The 23,717-nt window shown below is 51.2% G+C and overlaps 2 protein-coding genes across 5 annotated transcripts in view; both read left to right on the forward strand.

The window, feature by feature from the left end:
- Positions 1-11,860, forward strand: part of CPNE1 (copine 1) — a 37,822-nt gene extending 25,962 nt beyond the window's left edge. For 2 of the 4 annotated variants that reach the window (XR_008971150.1, XR_008971151.1), the window contains exons 2-16: positions 584-712; positions 1,230-1,409; positions 2,165-2,239; positions 2,439-2,510; positions 2,839-2,922; positions 3,392-3,481; positions 7,104-7,199; positions 8,142-8,228; positions 8,328-8,387; positions 8,762-8,895; positions 9,525-9,579; positions 9,658-9,709; positions 10,224-10,357; positions 10,559-10,767; positions 11,540-11,860. Coding sequence is in view for 1 of the 4 variants with exons in the window: in XM_057400841.1 (XP_057256824.1) it covers positions 584-712; positions 1,230-1,409; positions 2,165-2,239; positions 2,439-2,510; positions 2,839-2,922; positions 3,392-3,481; positions 7,104-7,199; positions 8,142-8,228; positions 8,328-8,387; positions 8,762-8,895; positions 9,525-9,579; positions 9,658-9,709; positions 10,224-10,356; positions 10,530-10,767; positions 11,540-11,656 (1,602 nt within the window). In the remaining 3 variants the exon portion in view is untranslated. Of the gene's footprint in view, positions 1-583; positions 713-1,229; positions 1,410-2,164; positions 2,240-2,438; positions 2,511-2,838; positions 2,923-3,391; positions 3,482-7,103; positions 7,200-8,141; positions 8,229-8,327; positions 8,388-8,761; positions 8,896-9,524; positions 9,580-9,657; positions 9,710-10,223; positions 10,358-10,529; positions 10,768-11,539 lie in introns of all 4 variants that reach the window. The other 2 variants (XM_057400841.1, XR_008971152.1) reach the window with 2 other exon arrangements.
- A 2,749-nt stretch (positions 11,861-14,609) lies between these two features.
- LOC130594740 (fer-1-like protein 4) overlaps positions 14,610-23,717 on the forward strand; it is a 28,926-nt gene continuing 19,818 nt past the window's right edge. Inside the window, exons 1-16 of the mRNA XM_057400849.1 lie at positions 14,610-14,725; positions 14,808-14,863; positions 15,867-15,955; positions 17,399-17,498; positions 17,838-17,929; positions 18,510-18,551; positions 18,656-18,823; positions 19,083-19,143; positions 19,847-19,978; positions 20,107-20,169; positions 20,284-20,368; positions 20,621-20,780; positions 20,964-21,147; positions 21,776-21,962; positions 22,555-22,919; positions 23,430-23,538. Coding sequence (XP_057256832.1) covers positions 14,647-14,725; positions 14,808-14,863; positions 15,867-15,955; positions 17,399-17,498; positions 17,838-17,929; positions 18,510-18,551; positions 18,656-18,823; positions 19,083-19,143; positions 19,847-19,978; positions 20,107-20,169; positions 20,284-20,368; positions 20,621-20,780; positions 20,964-21,147; positions 21,776-21,962; positions 22,555-22,919; positions 23,430-23,538 — 1,972 coding nt within the window. The 5' untranslated portion in view covers positions 14,610-14,646. The remainder of the gene's footprint in view (positions 14,726-14,807; positions 14,864-15,866; positions 15,956-17,398; positions 17,499-17,837; positions 17,930-18,509; positions 18,552-18,655; positions 18,824-19,082; positions 19,144-19,846; positions 19,979-20,106; positions 20,170-20,283; positions 20,369-20,620; positions 20,781-20,963; positions 21,148-21,775; positions 21,963-22,554; positions 22,920-23,429; positions 23,539-23,717) is intronic.

Consider the following 23,717-nt stretch of genomic DNA (forward strand, 5'->3'; position numbering starts at 1 on the left):
CAGCTTTTGTGAAGGCAGCACCGGGAGGAAGCGGGGCTCCGGAGCACGTAGGGCCCGGAGGCTGCTGGGGGTGGGGGGGTCACAGCCCTGCACCGGGATCGAGCCAGTTTCGCCCCGTTCAGCTCAGGGCGGTGGCTGCGGCCGGGGTTTCGTTTCCGCGGGAGGTGACCGGCTCCGAGAGCATCTGCACGGGCAGAGCTTGAGCTCCGGGGCCGGTGTAACCCATCCCCGCCATAGCACACCCTGCGGGAGAGACTTCGCGGTGCTCTTCCCCCGGGCTAGGGGGGACGGGCCGGGCCCTTCTTCGCTCCGCTGCCTGCAGGGAGCCGGGGCCGCCGGGAGCCGCGGGCACAGCCCCATGGGAACACGGGGATAACGGGGCCGGGCCGCGGCGGGCGCTGCTGCTGCGGCTCCGTGGGGAGCCGCGACCCCGCAACCGCCCCGCGTTGAGGAGCCCCGCGTCGGGCCGGCGGGGCCGGAGCGCGGTCGGTCGGTCGGTGTGTGTGTTACCGGTCGGTGTGTTGCCGGTCGGTGTGTGTGTTACCGGTCGGTCGGTGGGTCTGACCCTGTGCTCTGCCCGCAGATGGCCGGGTGCGTGTCCAAGGTAGAGCTGTCCGTGTCCTGCCAGAGCCTCCTCGACAAGGACCTGGGCTCCAAGTCGGATCCGCTCTGCGTCCTGCTGCAGGACCTGGGCGGGGGCCAGTGGGCGGAGGTAAGCGTTAGGGTTAGGTCAGCCCCGCATTGCCCTTGCCAGGCGTGCCGGGTTTTCCCTGTTTCCATCCCACTGCTTTTCCTAGTGGGTGCCTCATGTGTTTAATTTACATTTGCATTCAGCAAGCAGCTCCCGATGCTCATGCTCAAACTCTGTTCGGGTTTTACCTTCGTTGTTTTGTTAACTGCTCATATATTTGCTTAGAGTTGCATTGGAGCGTTTATTTGCCTGTTAAAGTATGGGCTGCCCCCAAATCACATGCTCCAGAATACAGTGCTCCCCCAGCCTTTTCCCCCCTAGTTTCAGAATTCTCCCATATTATCCAATGCAGTTTCCCTTCCTGGCAAGCCATCAGTCAGCCTGCCAGCATGGCCTGGTTCATCACGGAGCACAAAGCAAGGGCTGGGGGTGTGTAGCCTGGCTGGTGCCTGTGTTCAACCAGTGTAGATGAAAAGCTGTGAAGGAGAAAGTGTGCTTCTTACTCATCATCAGTGTCTTTGTTTCTGTGTTTGCGCAGCTGGATCGCACAGAGAGGATCAAGAACTGCCAAAACCCTGAATTCTGCAAGAAACTGGTTGTGGATTACTACTTTGAGAAGGTGCAGAAGCTGAAGTTCGGTGTGTATGATATCGATAACAAGTCCTTTGATCTGAATGATGATGACTACCTCGGAGGGATCGAGTGCACGCTGGGACAGGTATGTGTTAGAGGCATGTTAAATGATGTACAAAGTAGTAGCAAGCGTTGATTTACAATGCAAAATGGGGTGAAAGATTGCTTTATCGGAGGCTTTGTCACGTTCAGATTTGAAACCATTTCGTTGAACAGGTTCATTTCTGTTACTGTGGAACGTAGTTAGAAAAATCTCTGTCACAATGACGAAGCAGAGGTTGGAAATACACGTAGTTTGCAATTAATTGCTTAGGAGGCGCTTGTAGCACTAAAGGCAGTCTGGGAGTAAGGAAGGCATTGTGCTTGGAGAGCTTTAATGAGTTTCCTTCATATAAAATGATCATCAAGCAGTAAATCTGGGGAAATCAGGCTGTTTGAGATTCTGTATTCATTTCCTGATGAGGGATTTGTATAGCAAGGTAGGAGAAGAAAGGAAAGCTAATGTTCTTCAAGAAAGACTTGGTAAATTAAATAGTCATCATCTTCTTAATGGCTTTTGGGCTGCTTGTAATGAAAATACCTCTTGAGTCTCAGCAGAAATAGGAGGCTGAAGTTAAGTTTGGAGACTTGTTAGAGGGTGCTGTTCTGTGGATAGCAAGAGAAAGCAATTTTCAGATGGTTCAGCCACTCAGGAGCACAACCTCTGGTGGCTGTCGCTGTTGGAAATGCATTTAAATCCTTTCAGATCTTTTAGAAGGGCTTGAAAATTTTGCCCTTGAAGAGTGACTCTTTGCTCTTTGTCTGCCCTGGTATTTATATTTATCTGTCTTTTAACCCTAGGTTGTGTCCAGTTCTGTGTTCACCCGACCGCTGGAATTGAAGCAGGGAAAGCCAGCAGGAAAGGGCACCATTACAGTAAGTAAGTTTTTGTGTGGGAAAAATGGTTTCTCACTCTTCCATATATTCTGGTTTTCTCTCAGCATGTCTTCAGATGCTGCATGTGTACAGGAAAGATGGGTACTTAAAACTACAGTTTCTTTCATGGACCAAGTACAAGCAAAACTCTGTGAGGTTCCTTCTTTAACAGTTTTTTCCCTATGCTTCTGTGGCACAGATTTCAGCAGAGGAGATTAAAGACACCAGGGTTGTGTACTTGGAAATTGAAGCCCAAAACTTGGACAAAAAGGTATTGTTTTAAACTGCTTTGCATGCTTGTGTGATGCTTACAGTTAGTGGCTTCTGGCCAGGACTCTTTGTATTTGCAGACATTCAACTAGGCTGGGTAATTCTTGCAGGAATGCATGTGCTCTTTTACTTACAATGAAGCAAACTGGAGACGTAGTTTCTTGTTGAAGTCCACAATGTCAGACTAGAAACTCAACTGCCAGGTTTAGGTGGTGTGGTTTGTTTGACTTTGTGCTTTAAGTGTTGTGTATTGTGAAGTATTAGCCAGCTCTCCTCTATGTGAGTAAAATGTAGGAGGCTGATTGCTTACGTTGGTTTTTTGCATGCAGGATTTCTTGGGTAAATCAGATCCGTTTTTGGAGTTCTACAAGCAGAGTGATGCTGGGACATGGCAGCTGGTGTACAGATCAGAGGTAGTATTTCTACCCCCATGCTTTTCTTGAGTTGATCAGAAAACTTATTCCTGCTGAAAGGGGAAATCCCACTCCTGGTCATGCTTTGCACCAGTTCTGCAGTCCAGAACTGTCTCATATCCCAAAAAAGGGGTTCTCCTCACTGACCTGCCAGCAAATTGTTTATTTGCTGCCTGGTGACTACATGCACCTGGCTCAGTGAAGTCCAACCGTGCATCAAGTGAGCAGCGTGGCAGGACTTGCCCCATTCAGTGGTGACGAGCTGTTAGCTTGGCTCAGCTCTAAAATTTAACTTCACCCTGAGCTTCAGGCTTTTGCTTCTTCAAGAGCTTGTGCTTGGCCGTCCATGCACGTCAGGGTGAACGGACCGAGGCTATTCTTAGAGAGCCAAGCAGAACGCTTGTGATACGTTTCTCAGTGACTTGCACACCACATCCCTCGTGTGACATGATGCTGTGTCTTTTTTAAGGTGATTAAGAACAACTTAAACCCGTGCTGGAAGAAGTTCAGTGTTCCCTTGCAGACGTTCTGTGGCGGAGATTTTAATAAACCCATCAAGGTACAGCCTTCAGATTCTTTCTGTGTTGTTCCAGTCTGTGGATGTTAACTGTGAGTTATCAGCTTGTCTGGTCCTATTGAAATTTGTATGTTGCCTTTCTAGATCTGAAATGTGGCAGAGAAGTGATTATATGACTAAGTATGAAGTCCGTATTAATACATTAATACTTAGTTGTCAAACGGAGAGTTCAGGAAATGCAGAAGTGATGTACTTCCTAATGGTACATCAGAAGAAGAATTAGAACTTATTTTTCCACCGTTCTGGCCAGGGTTTCGGGTTACATTTTGGTTTGGCTTTGTTTTGTTCTGTGGTTTTCTGGGTTTATTTTGGTTTGGGTTTTTGGTTGGTTTTATTGTTGGTTTGTTTATTTTAGAATTGTGGCTTTCTAGCACTGTTTCTAAGTTAGCTGAGAAGCTCATGTGTGTTGGACAAGCTTGAGTGCCTTAGGATATTGACATAGAGAGGATCTTAATGCTTCTCTCTTTCATCCATTCATGAGACTGGCAGGCTTGTCCCAACCCCCTTTCAATCTGTTCCAGCTAGTTGGAGCTGCGGTAGCTTGTGGTCTTATGTATGATGAGTGATTCTCTATGATCCTGGCTTATGGAGGTAGTAGCAGAACAACTGTATCTTCTCATAAGTTTCTACAAAAGAAAATCTGATAGCAAATTTGTTACTTTCTCTTCTAAGCAAAGCATTGATAATGTAAAGGCATTTAAATCCACAGATAGCTCTACGTGCACATGGTCTCTCTCTGCTTACACGACTCCTAAACACTTTCCGTTTGTAGAATTTTCCTGCCTCATCCTGTGAAGAATTCTCATGCTGGGAGTTCAATCCGAAAGGTTAAGCCAAAAGCAAGCATGCTGAAGTGGTTACTTTGCAGCATGGAAGATCCAAAGAATTACTGAGATTGCTAACATCAGATGTGCTGTGCTTGTTGATCCGTGGCAATGTTCTAAGTGGTGTTCAGGAGCTTTTACTGTTGGTGAATTAACAGTCATGTCAGAAAGAAGTCCTCTTGGTCCAGAAGTGGGCAGCGAAGGTGGAAAGGAGATGGCAAAGATGCATATTGTCACTTGTCAGAACTGACATGAAATGGCATGGTTTACATGTTCTGTTATGTGAGGCTGTATCTGTTACAGCCCCAAAAGATTTGTGTGCTAGGTGGTTGGTTTTGGTTGGTTGGTTTGGTCTGAATTTTGGTTCTGTTTGGGTAGTTGTTGGTTTTCCAGATGCTCCCTTTGGAATGCGCTTTGGAATTCGTTTTGGAATGACCTGCTTCTTAAAGGATAGATTTTTTTTTTTTGCTGTTAGTTTGTTTCAGCCAAACTTCTGGATGCATGTGCACATAATCTGTTGTTTCACAACGTAGCTGTGGAAAAGAATTATCCTGTTCTTGTACCGAACAGGTTAGGGAAGCCAGTCAGAAAGCAGAATCCAGGCTGGCAGGTTCACTTAGAATCATAGAATAGTTCGGGTTGGAAAGGACCTTAAGATCATCCAGTTCCAACCCCCCTGCCATGGGCAGGGACACCTCACACTAAGCCATCTCACCCAAGGCTCTGTCCAACCTGGTCTTGAACACTGCCAGGGATGGAGTATTCACAACCTCCCTGGACAACTTGCAGCAGTAAGGGCTGTAATAACCCACTGGTGTTTCATTTTTCACCTGGTATTTGCTGCTCTGAACCTCTTTATTTGAGGCTTCAAAATATTTATGTAGGGACAATTGTGTGTGAAATAAAGTGTCAGTGAAAGGAGAGCTCCTTGTACTTCCTTGGAAAGTGGAAGTATTTTGATGCATCCCCTAAACACCAGCTTTGCCAGCTATGTATGAAGATTATGTGCTGAATATATGGGTGAACATAAATCTTTTGATCAATGCTACCCAATATTCTGGTAGTTCTTTTTTCATTGCTATGCAGAGTGATGTTCTCCTGTGTGCAGAAGAGCTCAGGTTTGTGACACAGCCTAACCTTCTTGACAGTTTTGTTAAAAAATAGAGGCAAATGAAAGTAGCATCTCTTCTCTGGAGTTATTTAAATGGAAAGAACAAAGGTGGCGTTCAGGGGGGTTGGTACTGGGACTAAAGCTGCCAGTCCACACCTCTGGTGGCATGTACATAGAGGCAAACCCATTTCCTATCAATTTTGAAAGCTCCTCCTTTAGGTGAAAAGGGCCTTTTTACCACTGACTGTATTCCAAGGCTCATAATGAGTATTGGATGGTTCATTTGTGAAGGAGTAATTCATCAGTGAATAACTATATACTGTGTCCTGCAGTATTGCTAGCAGGGTTTTGTTTGCAGCAGCACCACTCTTTAGGCTGCATACAGTGAATCTTGGCCAGTTTTAGAAAGCCCTTGCAAAAAGAGGTTTGTTTTAAGCTCTGTCACTCTGTGAACTAACAACAAAAGTGGTTTGAAATGCAGTTTCCTTGGCGTGGCTGAGATGGGGAGTGGGAGAAAGCAGGAGGGGAGAAGGAGGTGTAGGAATTCTCTGCAGGTGTATTGGCCTGAAGGAGACAGGTCTCTAAGGTGATCTCGTTTTCCCATTCAGAGACTGAAGGATGATACAGTGCTTCCCATGTAGGTGGCTAGATTAGGCCATAATTCACATGGTTTATTGTAGGGATTTCCCCACAGTGGAAGATCCCTAATGAATCAAAGTAATAAAAGAGCCCTGTTTTAAATCCAGATGTCTAGCCATTGAATTTGACATCCTTGAGGTGTTACCCATGGGTTCACCTTGTGATTTGTACTGGAGTAGCATCAGTTTCTTGATCACTCAAGGCAGATCTTGGAGAGCTTTTAAATCTGTGTGGCACATGAACTTCAGCAGGGGAGGAAGCACCTGCTCACAGCTGTTCCTTGTTCCCAACTGTTCCTTGACTGACTGCTTCTGGAGCTACCTGTGTTCTGCAGTCCTGTGTATTGTGTATGTTATAAATGCTCCTTAGAGCTGGTTTTGTAGGGAGCTGCTGACAACGTGGGTCTTGCTGTGTTTGCTCTAAGCCAGAGTTATTAGCATATTTTAATTCTTAAATGCATTGCTCTGATGCATGATCTGGTTCAGAAGCTGTTTGTGCTGCCTTAAACATGACTGGCTCTTGATTAGGTATTAGAATTCCGTTGGTGAAAGGAGCAGAAAAAGCAAATGCTTTGTGGAAATGGCAGTTTCATTGCAGACTGGTGCTGTTGCTGGGCAGAATATGTTCAGAAGATGCTTAGATAAGAAACTTTTAATTGCTTCTTCCCCTTACCCCAGTTGCATATTGTGTCCTGAAGGATCTTGCATTTATACATCAGGGCTGTGAAACGTTGGGGTATTTCGGTGGCTGTTTTTCTTTCTCTCATGTTTAAACTAGGGAAAGCTTTTAATTAAAACTCCCACTGTGCTTACTGAAGTGGGTGAGCAACTGAGCATCTTCCTTTGTCAAAGACTCAGTCTCGGTGTCTCTCTTCCTGTCAGGTCTCAGTTAGTGATGTCGGTGCTACCCCCAGCTCAGGTGTGAGGGGGTCTGCGCTGTCACTGCTGCAAGGCTCTCAGAGCCAATCCAGTGGTGAACAGCTGTATTCTCCCTGATGCAATACACTTGCCCATTGCTGCTCTCTCTTCAGGTCCAGTGTGCAGATCACGACAGCGATGGCTCGCATGACTTGATAGGCACTTTTGAAACCACCCTGACTCAGCTGCAGAAAGGTGACAGCTCTCCGGTGAGTTTCCTCAATCCCCCCTAACCTGCTCCAGAATTCAGTCTTTCACAAACCTTTTCCTGTTGACCTCGGAGATATTTCCAGTTGCTGTCTCCAGGAGTCCTTTTCTTTTCCTGTCTATATCTCTGTATTAATAAGCCAGCACCTGGGAAGAATAAACCTGGTATGGGGATTACATTGCTCTTTTTTCCTTGGGTACTGTTACCATTCCTATTTCTGATGACATCCTTGAGCCCGTTGGTCTGCTGACAGCCAGCTCCCTTTCCCAGCAGCTCAACTTGCTTTTGCCTCTGCTGAGTCAAGTGGAAACGAAAGGGCTTGTTCATGCTTTAACAGATAGGTGCAGAGGTAGGGCTTGTCTCATGCTTGAGTTGGTCACCCTCCTGAGCACTCTGGTTGCCTTTTCAGGTAACAGAGAGCAGCAGTGCTTCCAAGGGCCACTCTTCTTACCTTGTCTTGGGCATCCAGTGTAGAATCAGTTGAATCAGTTGCTGGTGATGCCAGTTTCTCTCAGTTTGCAATGAAAACCTGAACTCTCATTCTTGTGGAGATGTCTCATCTGAATTCAGGCAGATGAATTCACACACAGGATGTAGCCTAGGACTGCTTCCAGTTCCAGCCAGCTCCATTTCTATGGATGTAACGTGAAAACCCAATGACACTGTTCCATGATTGCATGTGGAATAATAGTTATGTTAAGGAGAGAGACATCTCTGAGGTCTTCCCTTGTATTTTGCCAGTGCTGGGAGCAAAAGCATCCCATTTATCTTGTCAGAGAGCAACCAAAGTAGTTGCAAATGGTTTCAAAATGAAGTGTAAGGCTTTTGCCAGGTTTTTGGGTAACTAACTGTGTGATGTGTGACATTGTTCTGTGTCAATAACTTGTCCTCCTATAAATGCTGCTGTCTGGGGACTTGCTTTTTCAATGCTTGCTTTCTGTAGGTGGAATTTGAATGCATTCATCCTGAGAAGAAACAAAAGAAGAAGAGCTACAAAAACTCTGGCATTATTAGGATAAAATCCTGCAAGGTAGGAAGATTTTAACTGGGGTATTTTTGCTTTGTTATTTACTGATTGCAGTGAGTTGTTGTGGGAAGGAGGTGTAACACTGCCTGTCTGTTCCTCCAGATTGAGAGAGAATATTCATTCCTGGACTACATCATGGGAGGCTGCCAGATTAACTTCACAGTGAGTTTTTTCCCCATTGCACATCTTGGTAGATAACTGAAGTTGTGATTAGTACTTTAATTTGTGATGTAAATGACCAATGCAGTGTGACTTTGCAGTGATGAAGACTGCAAAAACCAGATTTTTACTTTCTTTGATCAAGCAACAACTTTAATGGCATGAGGGTTTCTTGACTTTTGAGATCCGTTCAGTCCATCTGTGGAGGGGGATTGCTACTCCTTACACATGCATGTACCCCAGTGGGCAAAGTTATGCAGGCTTGTGTGCCTGTTGCTGGGAGGAAGGGAGCCATGTGGGCCTGCTGTGGGTATGGTTGTTCTCATTTGCTTCTGGTGGTGCACCAGTGACTTGCTCTCATCATCTTGCCTGATTAGGTGGGTGTAGACTTTACTGGCTCCAACGGAGATCCCAGGTCACCAGATTCTCTTCACTACATCAGCCCAGACGGGATAAATGAGTACCTGATTGCCATCTGGAGTGTGGGAAGTGTGGTCCAGGATTATGACACGTATGTGGTGATCTTAACTGATCCAGCCACTGCATCAAAAATGCACTGCAGCATGTGTCAGTGAGCAAGGCTGATAGCTTGTCCAAACCTGTAGTGTTTGAATGACCGAGGTGCTGCCTTTCCCTGGGACCTCCCTTCAGGAGGTGCTACTGCTTCCTCCTGCTTCTGTTACTGCCAGGGAGGGCAGTGGCAGCCCTTTGTAGTTTAGTGTATTTCCCTGCTTTGTCCCTCCAGGTCTGCCCTTGTCTGGCCCTGGGTTACTCTGTAATGCTGCTTTAGCTGCTCACTAATCCCTTGTTGCTGGTGGTGCGTTTCAGACATGAATGTTTGATTCAATGGGAACGTGTTTGTCTGCTCTGTCCTTCAGCCAGGCTGTGGCTGTGGTGGCTTTTCTCTTGTTACTTCCAAATCTCTAGATCTAGAGTCCTGCGGGTGCTGCATTGAAAGAAACACTAAAATCAGGCCTGAAACCCTTGGGTGACTGGTGACTGGCCATGGGCAGCCAGATGGGGTACCCATTCCTCATGACAGGAATGGAACCTCCAGCTATTTTCTGGGAGTAAAACAGAATAGTGAGTTATTAAGGAATTGCTCTTTCTCAGTTCTTGTTGTTTCCCTTTCTCTCTCAGGGACAAGCTGTTTCCTGCATTTGGGTTTGGAGCCCAGGTTCCACCTGACTGGCAGGTAGGGCCTTCACAACACTGAACAGTTGCTCTGTCCATGTGTGCATTCCGTAAGTGCTTGTAATGTCGCCGTTCCTAGGTATCCCATGAGTTTGCTTTGAACTTCAACCCCAGCAACCCTTATTGTCAAGGTGAGGATACCTCTTTGTTATTAGTATTTCACTGAGAGGGACAGGTGTTTGAAGTGTTGTATTCCTTTCATAACTGGTGAAAGATGGATGCAGCACAGGATGTGCAGCCAACATCCTCTCACCTGGATGCTGACAAGAGTGGATGTGTGTTGCTGCAGAGTTCTGTGTGGTCTCCGTAAGCTCCAGTGAAGGGGTCTGGATTTAATTTGGTTGTTAATCCATGCTGAAAGTTTTGTTGCTTCACTGGATTATTTTTCCCACAGCTTGCATGAAAAGCTCATGGTGATGTTAGAGGCACAACGAGAGAACAGCAAATCTGATCTCTGCAGATGTCCTCTGGTTTCAGCCTTGTGCTTTGTATATTTACTGTTGTCCTGCTGCTTATTTGCCCTTTAGGAGTTCACAGTTGTGTGAGAGTTATTACCCTTTTGCCATGCTGTTTAGTAATGCTTATAAAGTAGTAACTGGAGGAGTTGTGAGGCTCCTGTGGCAGTCTGCTTTGCTTGTGTTACAGGGATCCAAGGGATAGTGGATGCCTACCGCCACATCCTGCCTCAGATCCGACTCTATGGGCCAACCAATTTCTCTCCTATTATAAACCATGTGGCAAGGTTTGCAGCACACTCAGCACAACAAGGAACTGCTTCAGTGAGTGCATGTTCTTTCTTGTGGATCTGCCTTGGGGTTGATATTTCTGTTTCCCGTGTTCAGGATGGACTAGAATGGACTGGTAAAGTGAGGAAAGAAATTGCTCCATTTCCCTTCTGTTGGGTGAGCTTTGGTGGTGAACTCCCTAACTGGCTCTTTCTGATGTTTTTCAACAATATTTTATCTTGCTGATCATCACAGATGGAGAGATCACTGACCTTGACCAAACCAGGCAGGCGATTGTGAATGCCTCTAAGCTGCCAATGTCCATCATCATTGTGGGAGTCGGTGAAGCTGATTTCAAAGCGATGGAGTTCCTTGATGGAGATAACGGTGTCCTGAAGTCTCTGACAGGAGAACCAGCTGCACGAGACATTGTCCAGTTCGTGCCTTTCCGACAGTTTAGAAACGTATGTTGTCTCTGACTTCAGCAGCCCTGGTGCCAGTGTATATGCAGTTACTGCATCTGAAAACTGAGTATGTGTCTAGACAAGGCAGAGAGCTGCACCCTCACAGTGCTGTCCAAGCTGCTTATTCCCAGTGAGAGCTGAGATGGTTGCTTCTGTGTTTGAAACTGCGTGCCTTGTCGCAGCTCTCTTGCAGCTTCTTCTTCGATAGCTGTTGTAGCACTGATTTGGTATGCTGGCTCTTGGCTGTGGCAGAGTTAAAGGATCTCTCCTGGTCTGCAAACATTAGGCAAGAACCAGAGATCATATTGTCAGTCTCCAGTGCTGAGTCCCATGAGTGAGAGAAGCTGATAGAAGTCTTCCTTGCTGTTGAAAGCTGTCCTGTCATTCTCCAGCTCCTCCCTCCTTCCACTGCTGGCGCTACCATTCATGCACATTGCACAGTGAATGGGGTTGAAGAGTGGAGTCAAAATGGGTGAAAACCCAAAATAAGAGACCTTATTGGTGCCTGGGGCAGGTTCCCACCCAGATCAGGGGCATATAAAGGCTGTGTGAGCTTGGGCTTTGGTGGGAGCTGTGTAGGGGTGGGAACAAGGGATTTTCATCCGCAGTGCTCACTGGGAATGACTGGAAGTGCTCTTAAAACTGCAGCAAGGAACTCCTGAGACAGGCATGTGGTGGGCTGTGCTCTGAACTTGGTAAGAGAATTTGTCACTGGGCTCATTGGTGCGTTCTCTGCAGCATTCCTCATTCACTCTCCCTGTTCTCCTTGCAGGCTCCCCGGGAAGCGCTTTCTCAGACGGTTCTGGCTGAAGTACCGAAGCAGCTGGTGTCCTACTATAAGTGGCAGGGATGGCCACCCGTGAAACCACCTGAAGTAAAGATCATGTAGATTGCAGCCTGACCTGGCCGCCTGTGGCACCACCGGGGTGAAGGGAGCTGTCAGCACCCACACCCTCCCTTGCACACTGTGGGATCGTACCAGTCACACTAAGCTCTTACCCGCCTGTGCTCTGTGTCTTCGATCTTTCCTGTTCCTCATCAGAGGGAATGTAAACATGGAAGAAACCCACAGCTGCTGGCAGTTTTAATCGCAGCAGACACCATCTTGTTAGTTTTTTACCTAGAAACAGTGGTGCGTCATTGCTTGACAGGACCCAGCTGCTGCTTGGTGTCAGAGCAGGCATGTGCACTGCTTCAGTGCTGAGTTTGGTAGAAGTATTGCTGTAATGATACTTGTCATACATTCCACGATACATTTTTTTTCCTCTATCAAGCTGCCTTGGGAATGGGGACCCTTCTGCCCTGGTTGGTACCAAAGTGTGTTGGTTGGATGCCTGAGGTAGTTCCTGTCGTGCCTTTCTAAAGTGCCAGTATATTTTTATATGTCGAGGTTTATTTTTACATGTCAGTGACCCTATTTTGCCACGTTATTTTTAATCATGTTCTTCTCTTAGCAAGAACTGCTTTTGTGATGGCCTCTTGCTGGGAGCCATTGTTGAACACTGCACTTTGCTTTTGGGGGGATTAATGAAGGTTAATCATTCGTTAATCAGGGGCAGTGTGGGATCAATGAGTCACATTCATGTGACTTTCAAAATCCAGCAACTGGAAACATTGATATAAAGATGCTTTGAGTGATTTGCTGTGTGACAGAGGTTACAAAATGAAGATGTAACTGCCTATGGAACTCCAGAGAGGTGCTTCCTTGTCCCCGGAAGGGTGAAGGGTGTGTTACGGTCTGGGGACTGTAGAAAAGCACAACTGTATTGAGAGGCAGGGATTTCAAGGTAGGGATAAAGAAGCCTGGATTTGTCATTGCACTGTGAGTGGTCATCACTTTCCGTTTCATAAATAAATAACCTGCTTTGATTTACTTAGCACGTCTGGACTCTTTTATTTCCTTTCTCTGCTTTTCCTTTTCTTTCCCAGCAATGGGATGTTTTGGCTTATGAAAGGTCTTTGCTATAGTTGTAGCCTGGTGGTGATTCAGCATCTCAGTTAGCCCAGGTTGAGTGTGATCAGCTGCAAAAGCAGAGCAGGTTGCCCATCATCCCTGGTTTTGTTAAATCACTGAGGCTGTGGAATGTGTAACCTGCAGCCCTGTCCTGCAGTAACATGGGCTGTTTCTTTACTGTGAAATTAGGAAGGAACTTGTCTGTTCCACCAGATAAACCAGGAAATAGAACAATTGGAACTGCCCTGGTGATTCAGGCTGTGGAACTGGTCGGTTACAAACCCGGGTGAAAGCAAGACCTGAGTTTGAATCCACCTCTTCAGGCTGGTTGTTCTGGATGGTACCTGCCACCAAGCTAGTAGGTAGCTTGTGCTTGAAGGGCTGTGGGTCTGGGAGCTCTGGGTTAAGGTGAAGTTGTGCTACTTTCTTACTCAAAGCCAGTTTTGACCATGATGTGTTCTCCCTGGCTTCTCTAGAGAAAGCTGGGCTCTCTCTTCTGAAACACTGCATCAGGTAACCCGCAGCACCAGTTTTCTTGCACTTAGATTCTTGAAGGAAACCAAGCAGCTTCTCTTCTTGAGCGGCTGCCTAAAGAAAAACGTGTTACAAGTGGGGAAGAGAGAGAGGAAAACTGCCCTCATGGCACTCTGTGGTGATGTGATTGTCTCATTGAGCAGCCTGAACTGCAGCCCTTGCTCTGCTCCAGCCATGACTGGGTGTGGACTCGAGCACTGAGCTTTATGTGCTGCCCTAAACTGATGGGCTCCTTTGGGTTCGCAGAGGTGGTGCTTAATGCTGCCAGCCTGCTATGGTCTTGTTGCTGCTCTGTGAAGTGGCATCCTTTCCACTGCAGCTTGTTTCCATTGCCAGCTTCCCTGGCACTCCAGGAAGATCTTGGGCAAGAGGGAAGTAAAGGGAATAACCACAGGGCTCACTTCAAAGGGCCCTGGCATTGCACAGCCATGATTCACTCCTCAGTGTTTGCAGAGCTGGATTAGCCACTGCTGCAAGGTGTGTGGGTGCAGGTGTTTGGTGTTGGGCACTGAGTGGGAGAGCCAGACCCCCAGGTGGAAGAAATGCTTTCCCAACCCTGCTGAGCTCGTGATTGCACAATTGCTTTCATCTGGCCTGGATCTGGGCTATAGAAGGCCTCCAACAGCTCTCGTTAACTAGCTTTTGTGCAGGTGAGGCGAGCATCAGGCGCAGCATATGAGTGCAGCTGTGAGCGCATTCCTGGCATGAGGTGCTGCTGGTGCCAGAGGCCGGTGCAGGGCTGCTGGAGCTCCTACCCCATGGTCCCTGGATTTCTGCTTGTCTCTATCCTGCGGAGAGCTGGGGCCTGAGCTGCAGCCTGTACCCACAGACAGTGCTCTGGTGTCCAGCCTCCACCAGTTCAGCTCCTCTCGGCACGCTCCGGTGCAGGTAGGCAGGAGGTGAGCAGGGGCTGCTGAGCACATGCTGGTCTGGGTGCAGTTCCCTCGTGTCAGGGCAGCCCAACCCTCCTCAGCAGAGGGCTGCCAGGCCCTTCCCCACCCTCCCTCTATTTGCTTTGTGTGGTTTTAACCCCAGAAGCAGCGATTTTGTGCTGGGGAAGCCGCAGGGGTGGCCGAGAGCAGCACCGGGCTCCCGTCCTCTCCCCAGTGCTCAGGCTGGTGTCCTCCAGCCCCGGCATGGAAGCCCGTGTCCCCTCCAGGAGCGCGGTCTCTCACCCCTTCTCCCTCCATTCCCTGCCCTGGGAAGGGCCAGCACCGGCCCCTGCCCTCCCCGTCCATCAGCGCTGCCGGCGCCGTCGCCGTGCCCGAGCGCTCCCGTTAACTCCGGTGCTGCGGGGCGGGGAGCGGCGGCCGAACCGGCCGGGCGAGTCGGGGCTGAGTCACGGCGGGCGGAGCGGGGCGAGGGGGCCCGCGCTGCCCCACACCGGCTCCATGGCGCTGAGCGTCGGCGTGCGGCGGCTGCACGGGCTGCCGGGCCGCGGCGAGCGGCAGGTCCGGCTCCGCTTCCGAGGTGCGCCCGGGGGCAGCAGGGAGGGATGGAGGGATGGGGGCTGCGGTACCCGGCGCCTCACGCCTCCGCTCTCCTTCCCAAGGCTTCGCCCAGAAGACGAGGAAGATCCAGTGCAGCTCGGAGGCTGTCTTTGAGGAGGTGAGGGCAAAGCACGGGGGCTCCTCTGCAGGCGCTGTCCATGGGATGCGGCAGTATCTCGGTTAGCATCGTGTCACCCGGGGGAGCTGTGGAGTTTTCCTCCTAGCATCATCCATGTGTCCAGCTGTGGGGTCCCGAGCACAAGAGGGACTTGGAGCTGAGTTTGAGTTTTGCTGAAGGGAGTCCAGAGGAGGCCACGGAGCTGCTGCGAGGGCTGGAGCAGCTCTGCTCTGGAGCCAGGCTGAGAGAGCTGGGCTGGGTCAGCCTGGAGAAGAGAAGGCTCCTGAAGGGGAGACCTGAGAGCAGCTCCAGTGCCTGAAGGGGCTGCAGGAAAGCTGGAGAGGGGCTTTGGACCAGGGCCTGTAGGGGCAGGCCAAGGGGAATGGCTTTAACCTGCCAGAGGGGAGACTGAGATGAGCTCTTAGGCAGAAGCTCTTCCCTGTGAGGGTGCTGAGGCGCTGGCACAGGGTGCCCAGAGAAGCTGTGGCTGCCCCATCCCTGGCAGTGCTCAAGGCCAGGCTGGCCTGGAGAAAGGAAGAGAAGGCCTTCGGGGGCAGGATGGACCTTTTCCTCCTGGCAGCCACCAGGCATCCAGCCCGTTTGGGTGTCAGGTGAATGGCAGCCTTGGGGCACAGCTTTTCAGTGTGCTTCAGCCTGACAGCTCCCTGCCCTGGGTGATCTCTGCACCTTCCCATGCCCCGTCTCACCCCACAACCTGCCAGCTCTGAGTCCTCCACAGGCACAAGCACCCTCCTCTTCCCAGGGTGATGATGCTCTGGCTGCCTTGGCAGCTGCCCTGCGGCTCTGTGCTGCTGGAGGGACCCTCACTTCCCTCCCCACCGTTCCTCCATCCCAGCTGCAGGGCCTGCCCTGGAAGGTGACTCCCCACCACAGCAGCTTTCTGTGGTGCTCTTTGTCACCTCGCAGAGGACCCCAATCGGCCACCGAGCAGTGGGAAGTGGGCCTGGGAATGAGCTGTCCCCTCTTCGTGCTCTGTTTGCAGCTCTTTCGCTGGCCTCACTATGGGAAGCTCGTCATGGGAGAAACGCTGTCCATTAAGGTTTACAACTGCAGCAAGGTGTTCAGTAACAGGTAGGTCCTTTGGTTGGTGGGGGACCAGGAGAAGTGGGACAAGAGATGTGCTGGGCTTTGAATCGTTTACTGGGAGTAGAATCATCTATCGGAAATCTGATGGAAGGAAGATGAACAGGATACAGCGTCTAGAAGAGGGATGGAGCTGGTTGTTCTGGTGTGCCGGCACTGCTGTATATATTCAGTTAAATAAAGGGAGTGAATAAGAATGATTTGGTTGTGCCAGCAGTAACAGAGGCTACCCAAGGATCTGGATCAGACACGGGTAAAATGGGGCCCTAAAAGATAGAGCTACAAGGGCAGGACTTGCAGCAGAGTGGTGGAGCAAGCAAGAGAGCAGAGGCACATCCTTCCAGGACACGTGAAACATGAGTCCACAGGGAAAGGTGTCAACTCTGAGAAGCAAAGTGCAAGAACTGAAGACAAACTAACAGGAACAGCTTTTTAGAGGCTGCTAATAATATTACAAAGCCTGCCAGAGAGGGTGTGGAGGAAGCAAATGAATGCAGCACACACAAGATGCTTGAAGATAAAGCCAGAGCAGAAAGTGTGGCTGAACTCTGTGTCACTGTTTACTGGATGCTTTTCTTATGGGAGCTGGATCAGGGAAATTACCTCTGACTGAAATGTCAATAGAAACTGCTATAGGACAAACAGATAAAACAAACAGTGACAAATCACCGGGACCTGACTGCGCTGACCAAGGAAATCCAGTGGGAAGTGAGTGGTCTGGTACTGACAGCGTCTATCCACACAGGACAGATGTTCTAGAAGAGGGATGGAGCCGGTGGTTCTGATGCCAGCGGTGCTGGATGTATGAAGTTAAATAAGGGGGGTAAATAAGAATGATTTAGTTGTGCTGCTGAGGAGCAGAGTAACGGCAGGTGACAGCAGAGCTTAAAAGCAGTTGATCAGCCCACTGGGATGATGATTATACAGCACGATCTTGCCACTTGCAGGGAGCAACATGACCCTTCCCAGGGTAAATCCCCCTTGGAGTAAGCATGTTCTGGCCCGACTTGCTGCAGGCATCCCTATGGCCATGGCTTTATGTCCTATTTCTGCATCTCCTTCTGTGGAGCTTCTGCTTCCCTGTTTTGTCTGGGAAGCCTCAGCAGCTCTGCTGGGAGCCCAGACACAGGCTGGCTCCTGTGGGGAGAGCTCACACTCAGTGGGACTGGGTCTGCACAAGCCTTTAACCACTGCTGGCAGCTTGGTTGCAAGCAGCTGCCTGGGCATGGCTGGGGTTGAGCACAAACTCTTCCTGGTCAGTGGGACTTGGGTATTCTGGCTCCCTATGGAAAACTCTGAAGCATTTTCCTGCCTTCACTGCAGCTCGGAGGGGCTGTGAGCAGGAGAGCGGAGATCCTGGTCCTCTCTTCCCGCAGGATGTGGGCACTGATGCTATGAACACAGTTGCTGCAGCCTCTGGTTTTGTTCCAGGCTGCTTGGTACCCTTGTCCTCAGCCTTCAGCACCTGATGACAGCCGGGAGGCTGATCCTTCGGGAAGCCCTTGTTGACAAGAACCAGAGGGTCACTGGTGTAAGTCCTCTGTGGGCCATTGGCAATAGGGAAGGCTTTGAGTGAAACCTGCTGTGATGCTTCCCAGGTAGATTTGGGGCTCGGGGGGAATCCATGGGGCTGCTTTGAGCCCGGGAGTGCTGTGCATTTGTGCCTCTCTGTGCAGAGATGCAGCTGCTTGATACCCATCAAGTGGTTCAAGGAGCATCGAGAAGCGCATAGGGTGGGCTGGGGGCCTGAATGAACGCAGGGAGGCTCAATAACCCCTCCCATTCTGGGTGATGGATGCAGGAGGGGGTATTTCATCTGCTGAGGTGGCTGGATCAGTGGGTTTGTGTCAGTTTCCTTTTCTGTTTGCAGATCTACATCGAGTTGGATTTGCGCTACCAGCCTCCAGATGGCTCAGCTGGGACCTGGGTTGAAGAGGACTTTGTCTATCAGATGAAAGACAGGTAGAGAAATCCTAGGAGGAACAAATAGCCAGGCAGCTTGTACTGCTGCCTTTGTCCATGGCAGCCTTTGGGATGCAGTCCAGCCTCATTTACTCTCCACCTTGGCCAGGCTGATGCATCTCTGCTCTGCAGTAAGTGAGTAGAGGTCTTAGAAAGCAAATACCTTGTCTTCACAAGTGACTGCAGCAACCCACAGCACCCTGGGAGTCCTTTTGGACTCGAGAGCATTTCTGCAGCCTTCCTGGCTGATGGGAGCGAGACTTTGTGGTTGCAAAGGTGCAAAGAGCATGGCCTGGGACTGTATCAACCTTGGTGGTACCCAAAGCCAGGGGAGATGTGGGTATATAGGTGCACAGGGTGACAGGCAGCAGCAAGGGAGGCCTGGGCAGTGTCACTGCTGGAGTGCCGGAGGCGAAGCAGTGGGCACATTGCATAGACAGTGGAAAAGCATCACTTGGGAGGATGCTGTTGTCCTTGCCAGGAGCCAAGCAGGAGCGTGGCTGTGGCACTGTTACTAAATGCATCCACGAACAGCCACAACACACTTGTTTTTTCAGCAAAACATCTCTTTTTCTTACAGTTCAGAGCTAATCATCTGCAATCCTGCGTTCGAGGAGCTGGAGTAAGTAGCCCCAGTGTACCAGCTCTCCCTCTGGGGTGCAGGGAAGTGCACTAACCCCTTGTCAGGGCTCACAACGTGCCGAGTGATGTGGTGGGGGTTTGCAGGGCAGCCGAGGGGCCGAGAGGCAATGAACTGGACAGGAGAGCTGCTGCACTGGGCAGGAAGCTGGCAAAGGGCCTGGAGACGGATGAGGAAGAGGAAGAGGAGGAAGAAGATTTCTACGATGCATCTGAGATGGAGGTCTCGGGCATTGTCTTCAGCCCTGTGAGGAGGTATCCGTGGTGTGCTCTGCTCTCCTGCCCCTGGGGTGGGAAGTGCCAGCTCCTGCAGGAATCCTGCATCTCTTGGATTCTGCCTCTGCGGAATGGTGATCTTCAGTCACCAATGGTGCCAAACAGGGGCTGTTGGGGTTTGCTTGGTCCCAGGGCGAGGGGCTGTTATTTGCCAGGGTTTCCATAGTTTCCCTTGGTGGGACCTTGCTCAGGTCCCTGTGGATGCAGACCTGCTCACATGGGTTGTTCTTCTCCGCAGCCGCTCCAGACTTTGCTCCGCACGGGACCTCTTTGCCACCCCAACCCCGCAGAGCTTCCAGGTACCGCAGCGCTGGGTGCACGTCCCTGCATCTATGGGTGTACAGGAGAAGGGAATCGGCCTGGTGGCCACCTGTGCCACTGCTAAATACTGCCTGAGCACAGCTTCAGAGAGCACCCAGGCAGGGCTGGTGCCTCCCAGCTTCCCCAGGGACATGTGGGCCGTGGCTGGGGTGGAGGGATGCTGCAGGGGCTTTCTTGGAGATGCTGGAGGCTGGCATGAAGTTGTGGTTCTGACTGATGCTCTGACATCGGGTCGGTCTGAGCCCACTGTAAAGTTTGGAAATGGAGCTCAGTACCATTATTTGCCCTTGCAGACCTCAGGGGAGGTGGTTCTAAGTAAACATGGACTCACATTTGCATCACTTAGCTGGGTCCTATCGACCAGGCAGGAAGCTTTTGCGAGGATGGAATTTCCTACCATCCCTTCCTTGAAGTTATTATTCTTCAGCTTAACAGCTGTCTAATTGCTTGTCCTGAGAGCAAATGTGAGAATATTTCTCCCATATCTTAGACTTGCAACCAGTTGAAGCAAATGAGACAGCCACATTCTAGTCTTTCCAATGGTGTCCATCTCAGTAGGATTCAAAGAGAAGTACTGCACTGCCCTGCACACTTGTGTTACCGGTATTGCTGTAACAAGCTCAGATGGAGCTGGAAATAAGGGCAGTGTTGATCTGAAGGTTTTCTCCCACGTTCTCTCAGGTTGGGATTAATATCATTGAAGCCCAGAAGCTGGTGGGGGTGAACATTAACCCCTTTGTGGTAGTCAAGGTTGGAGAGGAGAAGAGGCACACGGTGACACAGAAGTCAACAAACTGCCCCTTCTACAACGAAGTATGTGACAGAGGCTCTGTCCTTGCCCTGCTGGCATCCCAAGTCCTTGCAGGGGATGCTCTCAGGCAGTGGCACTTGTGGGTCTGTGTTGGGAGCCCAGACTGAAGTGGTTTTCTCTTCTCTTCCAGTATTTTTTGTTTGAATTCCACGAGCCAAGAGACATTTTATTCCACAGACTCATAGAGATCTCGGTAAGGATGTGCTCCTCTTCATCCTTCATCTGTAACTGGTACAGCCCAACACTATTGCGTGTCGATGCAGGGAGTGATGGGCAAGGTGCTCAGGAGGGTCTGTGCTGTCTGCAGGTTTTCCATTCCAAGGCAATTCCATTCCTGGGAACGTGTATGGGAACGTTCAAGATGGATGTTGTGACGGTGTACAGCCAGCCAGGTAGGATGGACTGCACCGCGCTCCATCTGAAACTGATGGTCCTTCACGCTGCTGGGCCTGCTGAGGGCTCCCTATGTGAAGCACTCACCTCACATGAGGAGCAGCCCTTACTTCTCCTCCTGGCTCTCTGGGTGCTGGTGATGCCTCCTGCACGTTCAGAGGCAGGCTCAGGGCAGCCTTTGTGCCGCTGTATTTGGGATGAGAAACGGTCACCTGGGCTCTCCATAGGGATCTCCTTCCCTTCCCTCCCAGACCACAGGTTCTTCCAGAAGTGGGCAGTCATCAGCGACCCCACGGACACCCGGGCAGGCGTGAAAGGCTTTGTGAAGTGCAACATCTCCGTCACCGCACGCGGGGATGCGGTGAGCTCCCTTCCCACCTCCTCCAGCAGCCGGGATGAGGACATTGAGAGGTAGGTGCAGTGCGGTCTTGCCTGGTCAAGTTTTGCCTCATTATTCCCTGTTTCAATGGGGAAAGACTCGGGGAACGAAATGTGTGGTGGAGCAGGATCCAAACCTCCTGCCAGTCAGGGCATTTCCCAGCACTGCGTTTCCTGGGCTCCAGGAGCAATCCAGAACATGAACTTGTCTTTCAGGAACCTGCTGCTGCCCAAGAGAGTCCCCGCAGAGAGACCCTGGGCCAGGGTCTGCATCAAGCTCTACCGTGCCGAGGGCCTGCCCAGCATGAGTGCGGGCATCATGGGTGGTTTCTCCAAAATCATAGGGGAGAAAAAGGTCTTTATCGACCCCTATGTGCAGGTCTCGTTCTGTGGGCAGCAGGTGAGTCGGGAGGGGGGGCTGCATGGGGCCGATCCTCCCTTGGCTGTGCAGCACCATGAGTTAGGCTCATTCTGCCAGGAGCCTCCGTGGGATGCAGCAATCCCACTGGAGATGGCTGGGAGAGAGCCCAAGTCCTGCTGCCTTTGGCAGTGGCCTGAGCCATGTGGTCATGGATGTGTGGCTCTTATGGGACTTATGTCCCTGCAGATGGGGACAGCCCCAGCCCTGAGCACAGCCACTGGATGAGAAAATGGAGATTTCATATCCCGAAACATAGGGGCAAATACATCCCAGAGCATACAAGAAATCCTCTGTGGCAAGCTGGACTCAGCCTGACTCCCCTGGGAGAGTTTACTGAGCTAATGGCCCTCTCCTTGCACCCAAGGCCAGGGTTTCTGGTCCTGTGATATTTGTTAAGATGAGAATCAGTGCAGGGCTTTGGGACAGCCCTCCTTGGTGAAGCACAGAGAGTGATTGCTGGGATGGGGCAGGAGCAGCGACACTGCCACATCCAGGGCCTTCCTGGCACTGTCTGCAGGAGATATAGGATATGCCGTTCCCAGAGAGGCTCTGAGGCATCCCTTGCTCTGGCTGAGGCTGTGTGGCTTTCACACCTTCTCCTTCCCAGGGGGAAACATCAGTGGAGACCAGCACCACCAAGCCCGAGTGGAATGAGCAGATCAGCTTCATTGAGATGTTCCCACCTCTGGCCAGGAAGATAAAAGTCCAGGTGCTGGATGATGCCAACGTTGGCGACGTGGCCATTGCTACGCACTACATTGACCTGCAGCAGATCTCAGACCCTGGCAGGAACGGTGAGGCTTTGGGGACATGCTGGGCAGCCCCATGCCACCACCCTCTGCTCAGCCCCATGCCACCACCCTCTGCTCAGCCCCATGCCACCACCCTCTGCTCAGCCCCATGCCACCACCCTCTGCTCAGCCCCATGCCACCACCCTCTGCTCAGCCCCATGCCACCACCCTCTGCTCAGCCCCATGCCACCACCCTCTGCTCAGCCCCATGCCACCACCCTCTGCTCAGCCCCATGCCATCACCCTCTGCTCAGCCCCCTGCCAACACCCTCTGCTCAGCCCCATGCCACCACCCTCTGCTCAGCCCCATGCCACCACCCTCTGCTCAGCCCCATGCCATCACGCTCTGCTCAGCCCCCTGCCATCACCCTCTGCTCAGCCCCATGCCACCACCCTCTGCTCAGCCCCATGCCACCACCCTCTGCTCAGCCCCATTCCATCACGCTCTGCTCAGCCATGGTGCTCTTCTGGAGGTTGGGATGCAGGAAAGCCTGGAGCGCATTCATATCCCCATGCACCGTGACGTATTCTTCTAGGGAGGTCCCTGTGCATCAGCCCCTCTGGTGCAGTTATCCCCTGTCCCTGTCGCTGCAGGCTTTAACCCCACATTTGGCCCAGCCTGGGTGAACCTGTACGGCTCCCCCCAGAACTCAGCCCTGCGGGACACCCACAAAGACCTCAACGAGGGCATGGGCGAGGGGATCTCCTACCGGGGCCGCCTTCTCATGGCCATCACAGTGGAGATCTTCAGCAGCCCCGGCGTGGCAGAGAGGAAGCTTGGGGACAAGGTGAAAGGTGCCCTGAGCAAGCTGAAGCTGAAGAAGAAAAGTAAGAAATCCAAGGAGAAAGCCAAGGAACTGATGCAGCTGCGGGGAGAGGAGGAGCCGGGGGGCTCTCATGAGGTCGAGCAGCCCGAGGAGGTCACTGTGGAGGTGGAAGAGCTTCATCCGCTCCCCGAGGTGAGTCCTGCAGTGCTGGCACTGGGATCATTTGCTGGTGCAGCAGCGCTGGAGCAAACCCAGCCTGCCCAGGGCTGGGCCATGCAGGGCCCTCCCAGCCACTGTAAGGGCTGAGGCCAGAACCACTGCCTCCCACAGTAAGGCTTGGAGCATCCCCATGGAAGGGCTCTCACACGGGTGTTATTCCCAGGGCACAGCTGCCTTTGAGCATGAGCTTGTTCTCCTCTGGAGCCAGGGAGCTGTCAGCTGGTCCTGGGTCTCCACTTGGCCTGGGAAAGGCAGGTGGGATGCAGCTGTGTTGATAGAGCAGCCATCCCTTAGCCTACAGATCTGCTCAGTGGCTTCACACAAGCATCAGTCAGAGCCATGGCTCTGCACCAGCCCCCGGGGATACCCAGTGGTAGCGACCTCAGCAGCATCCCCCTGGTATCCCCGGCGCTCTCCCAGTTCCTGCTGAGGCAGTGGTTTGGCACGCGAAGCTCTCGAGCTGATTTCTGTCTCCTTGCTCAGAACGCGCTGGGGAGGAAGGAGGAATTCCTTCTCTTTGCTGCCTTCTTTGAAGCCACTATGATGGACTCCTCTCTCGGCTCAAAGCCTGTCAGCTTTGAGGTCTCTATAGGTGGGTATTCCCCAGGGACCTCTGTCCAGAAGCTATGGGGACAGCCCAAGTTAGTGCTGCGGTCCTGAGGTGCCAGCCTCCGAAACAGGATCTTGGGAAGGATGGAGGATGAGGTCAGGGAGTGCCTTCATTACCTTAGAAGTCCGGATGCTCTCCTATGGGATTGGAGATTTGCAGTG

This window comes from Pezoporus wallicus, unplaced genomic scaffold (assembly GCF_028554395.1).
Source record: "Pezoporus wallicus isolate ANWC-B61680 ecotype Strahan unplaced genomic scaffold, APGP_CSIRO_Pwel_v1 contig_11133, whole genome shotgun sequence".
NCBI lineage: Eukaryota > Metazoa > Chordata > Aves > Psittaciformes > Psittacidae > Pezoporus > Pezoporus wallicus.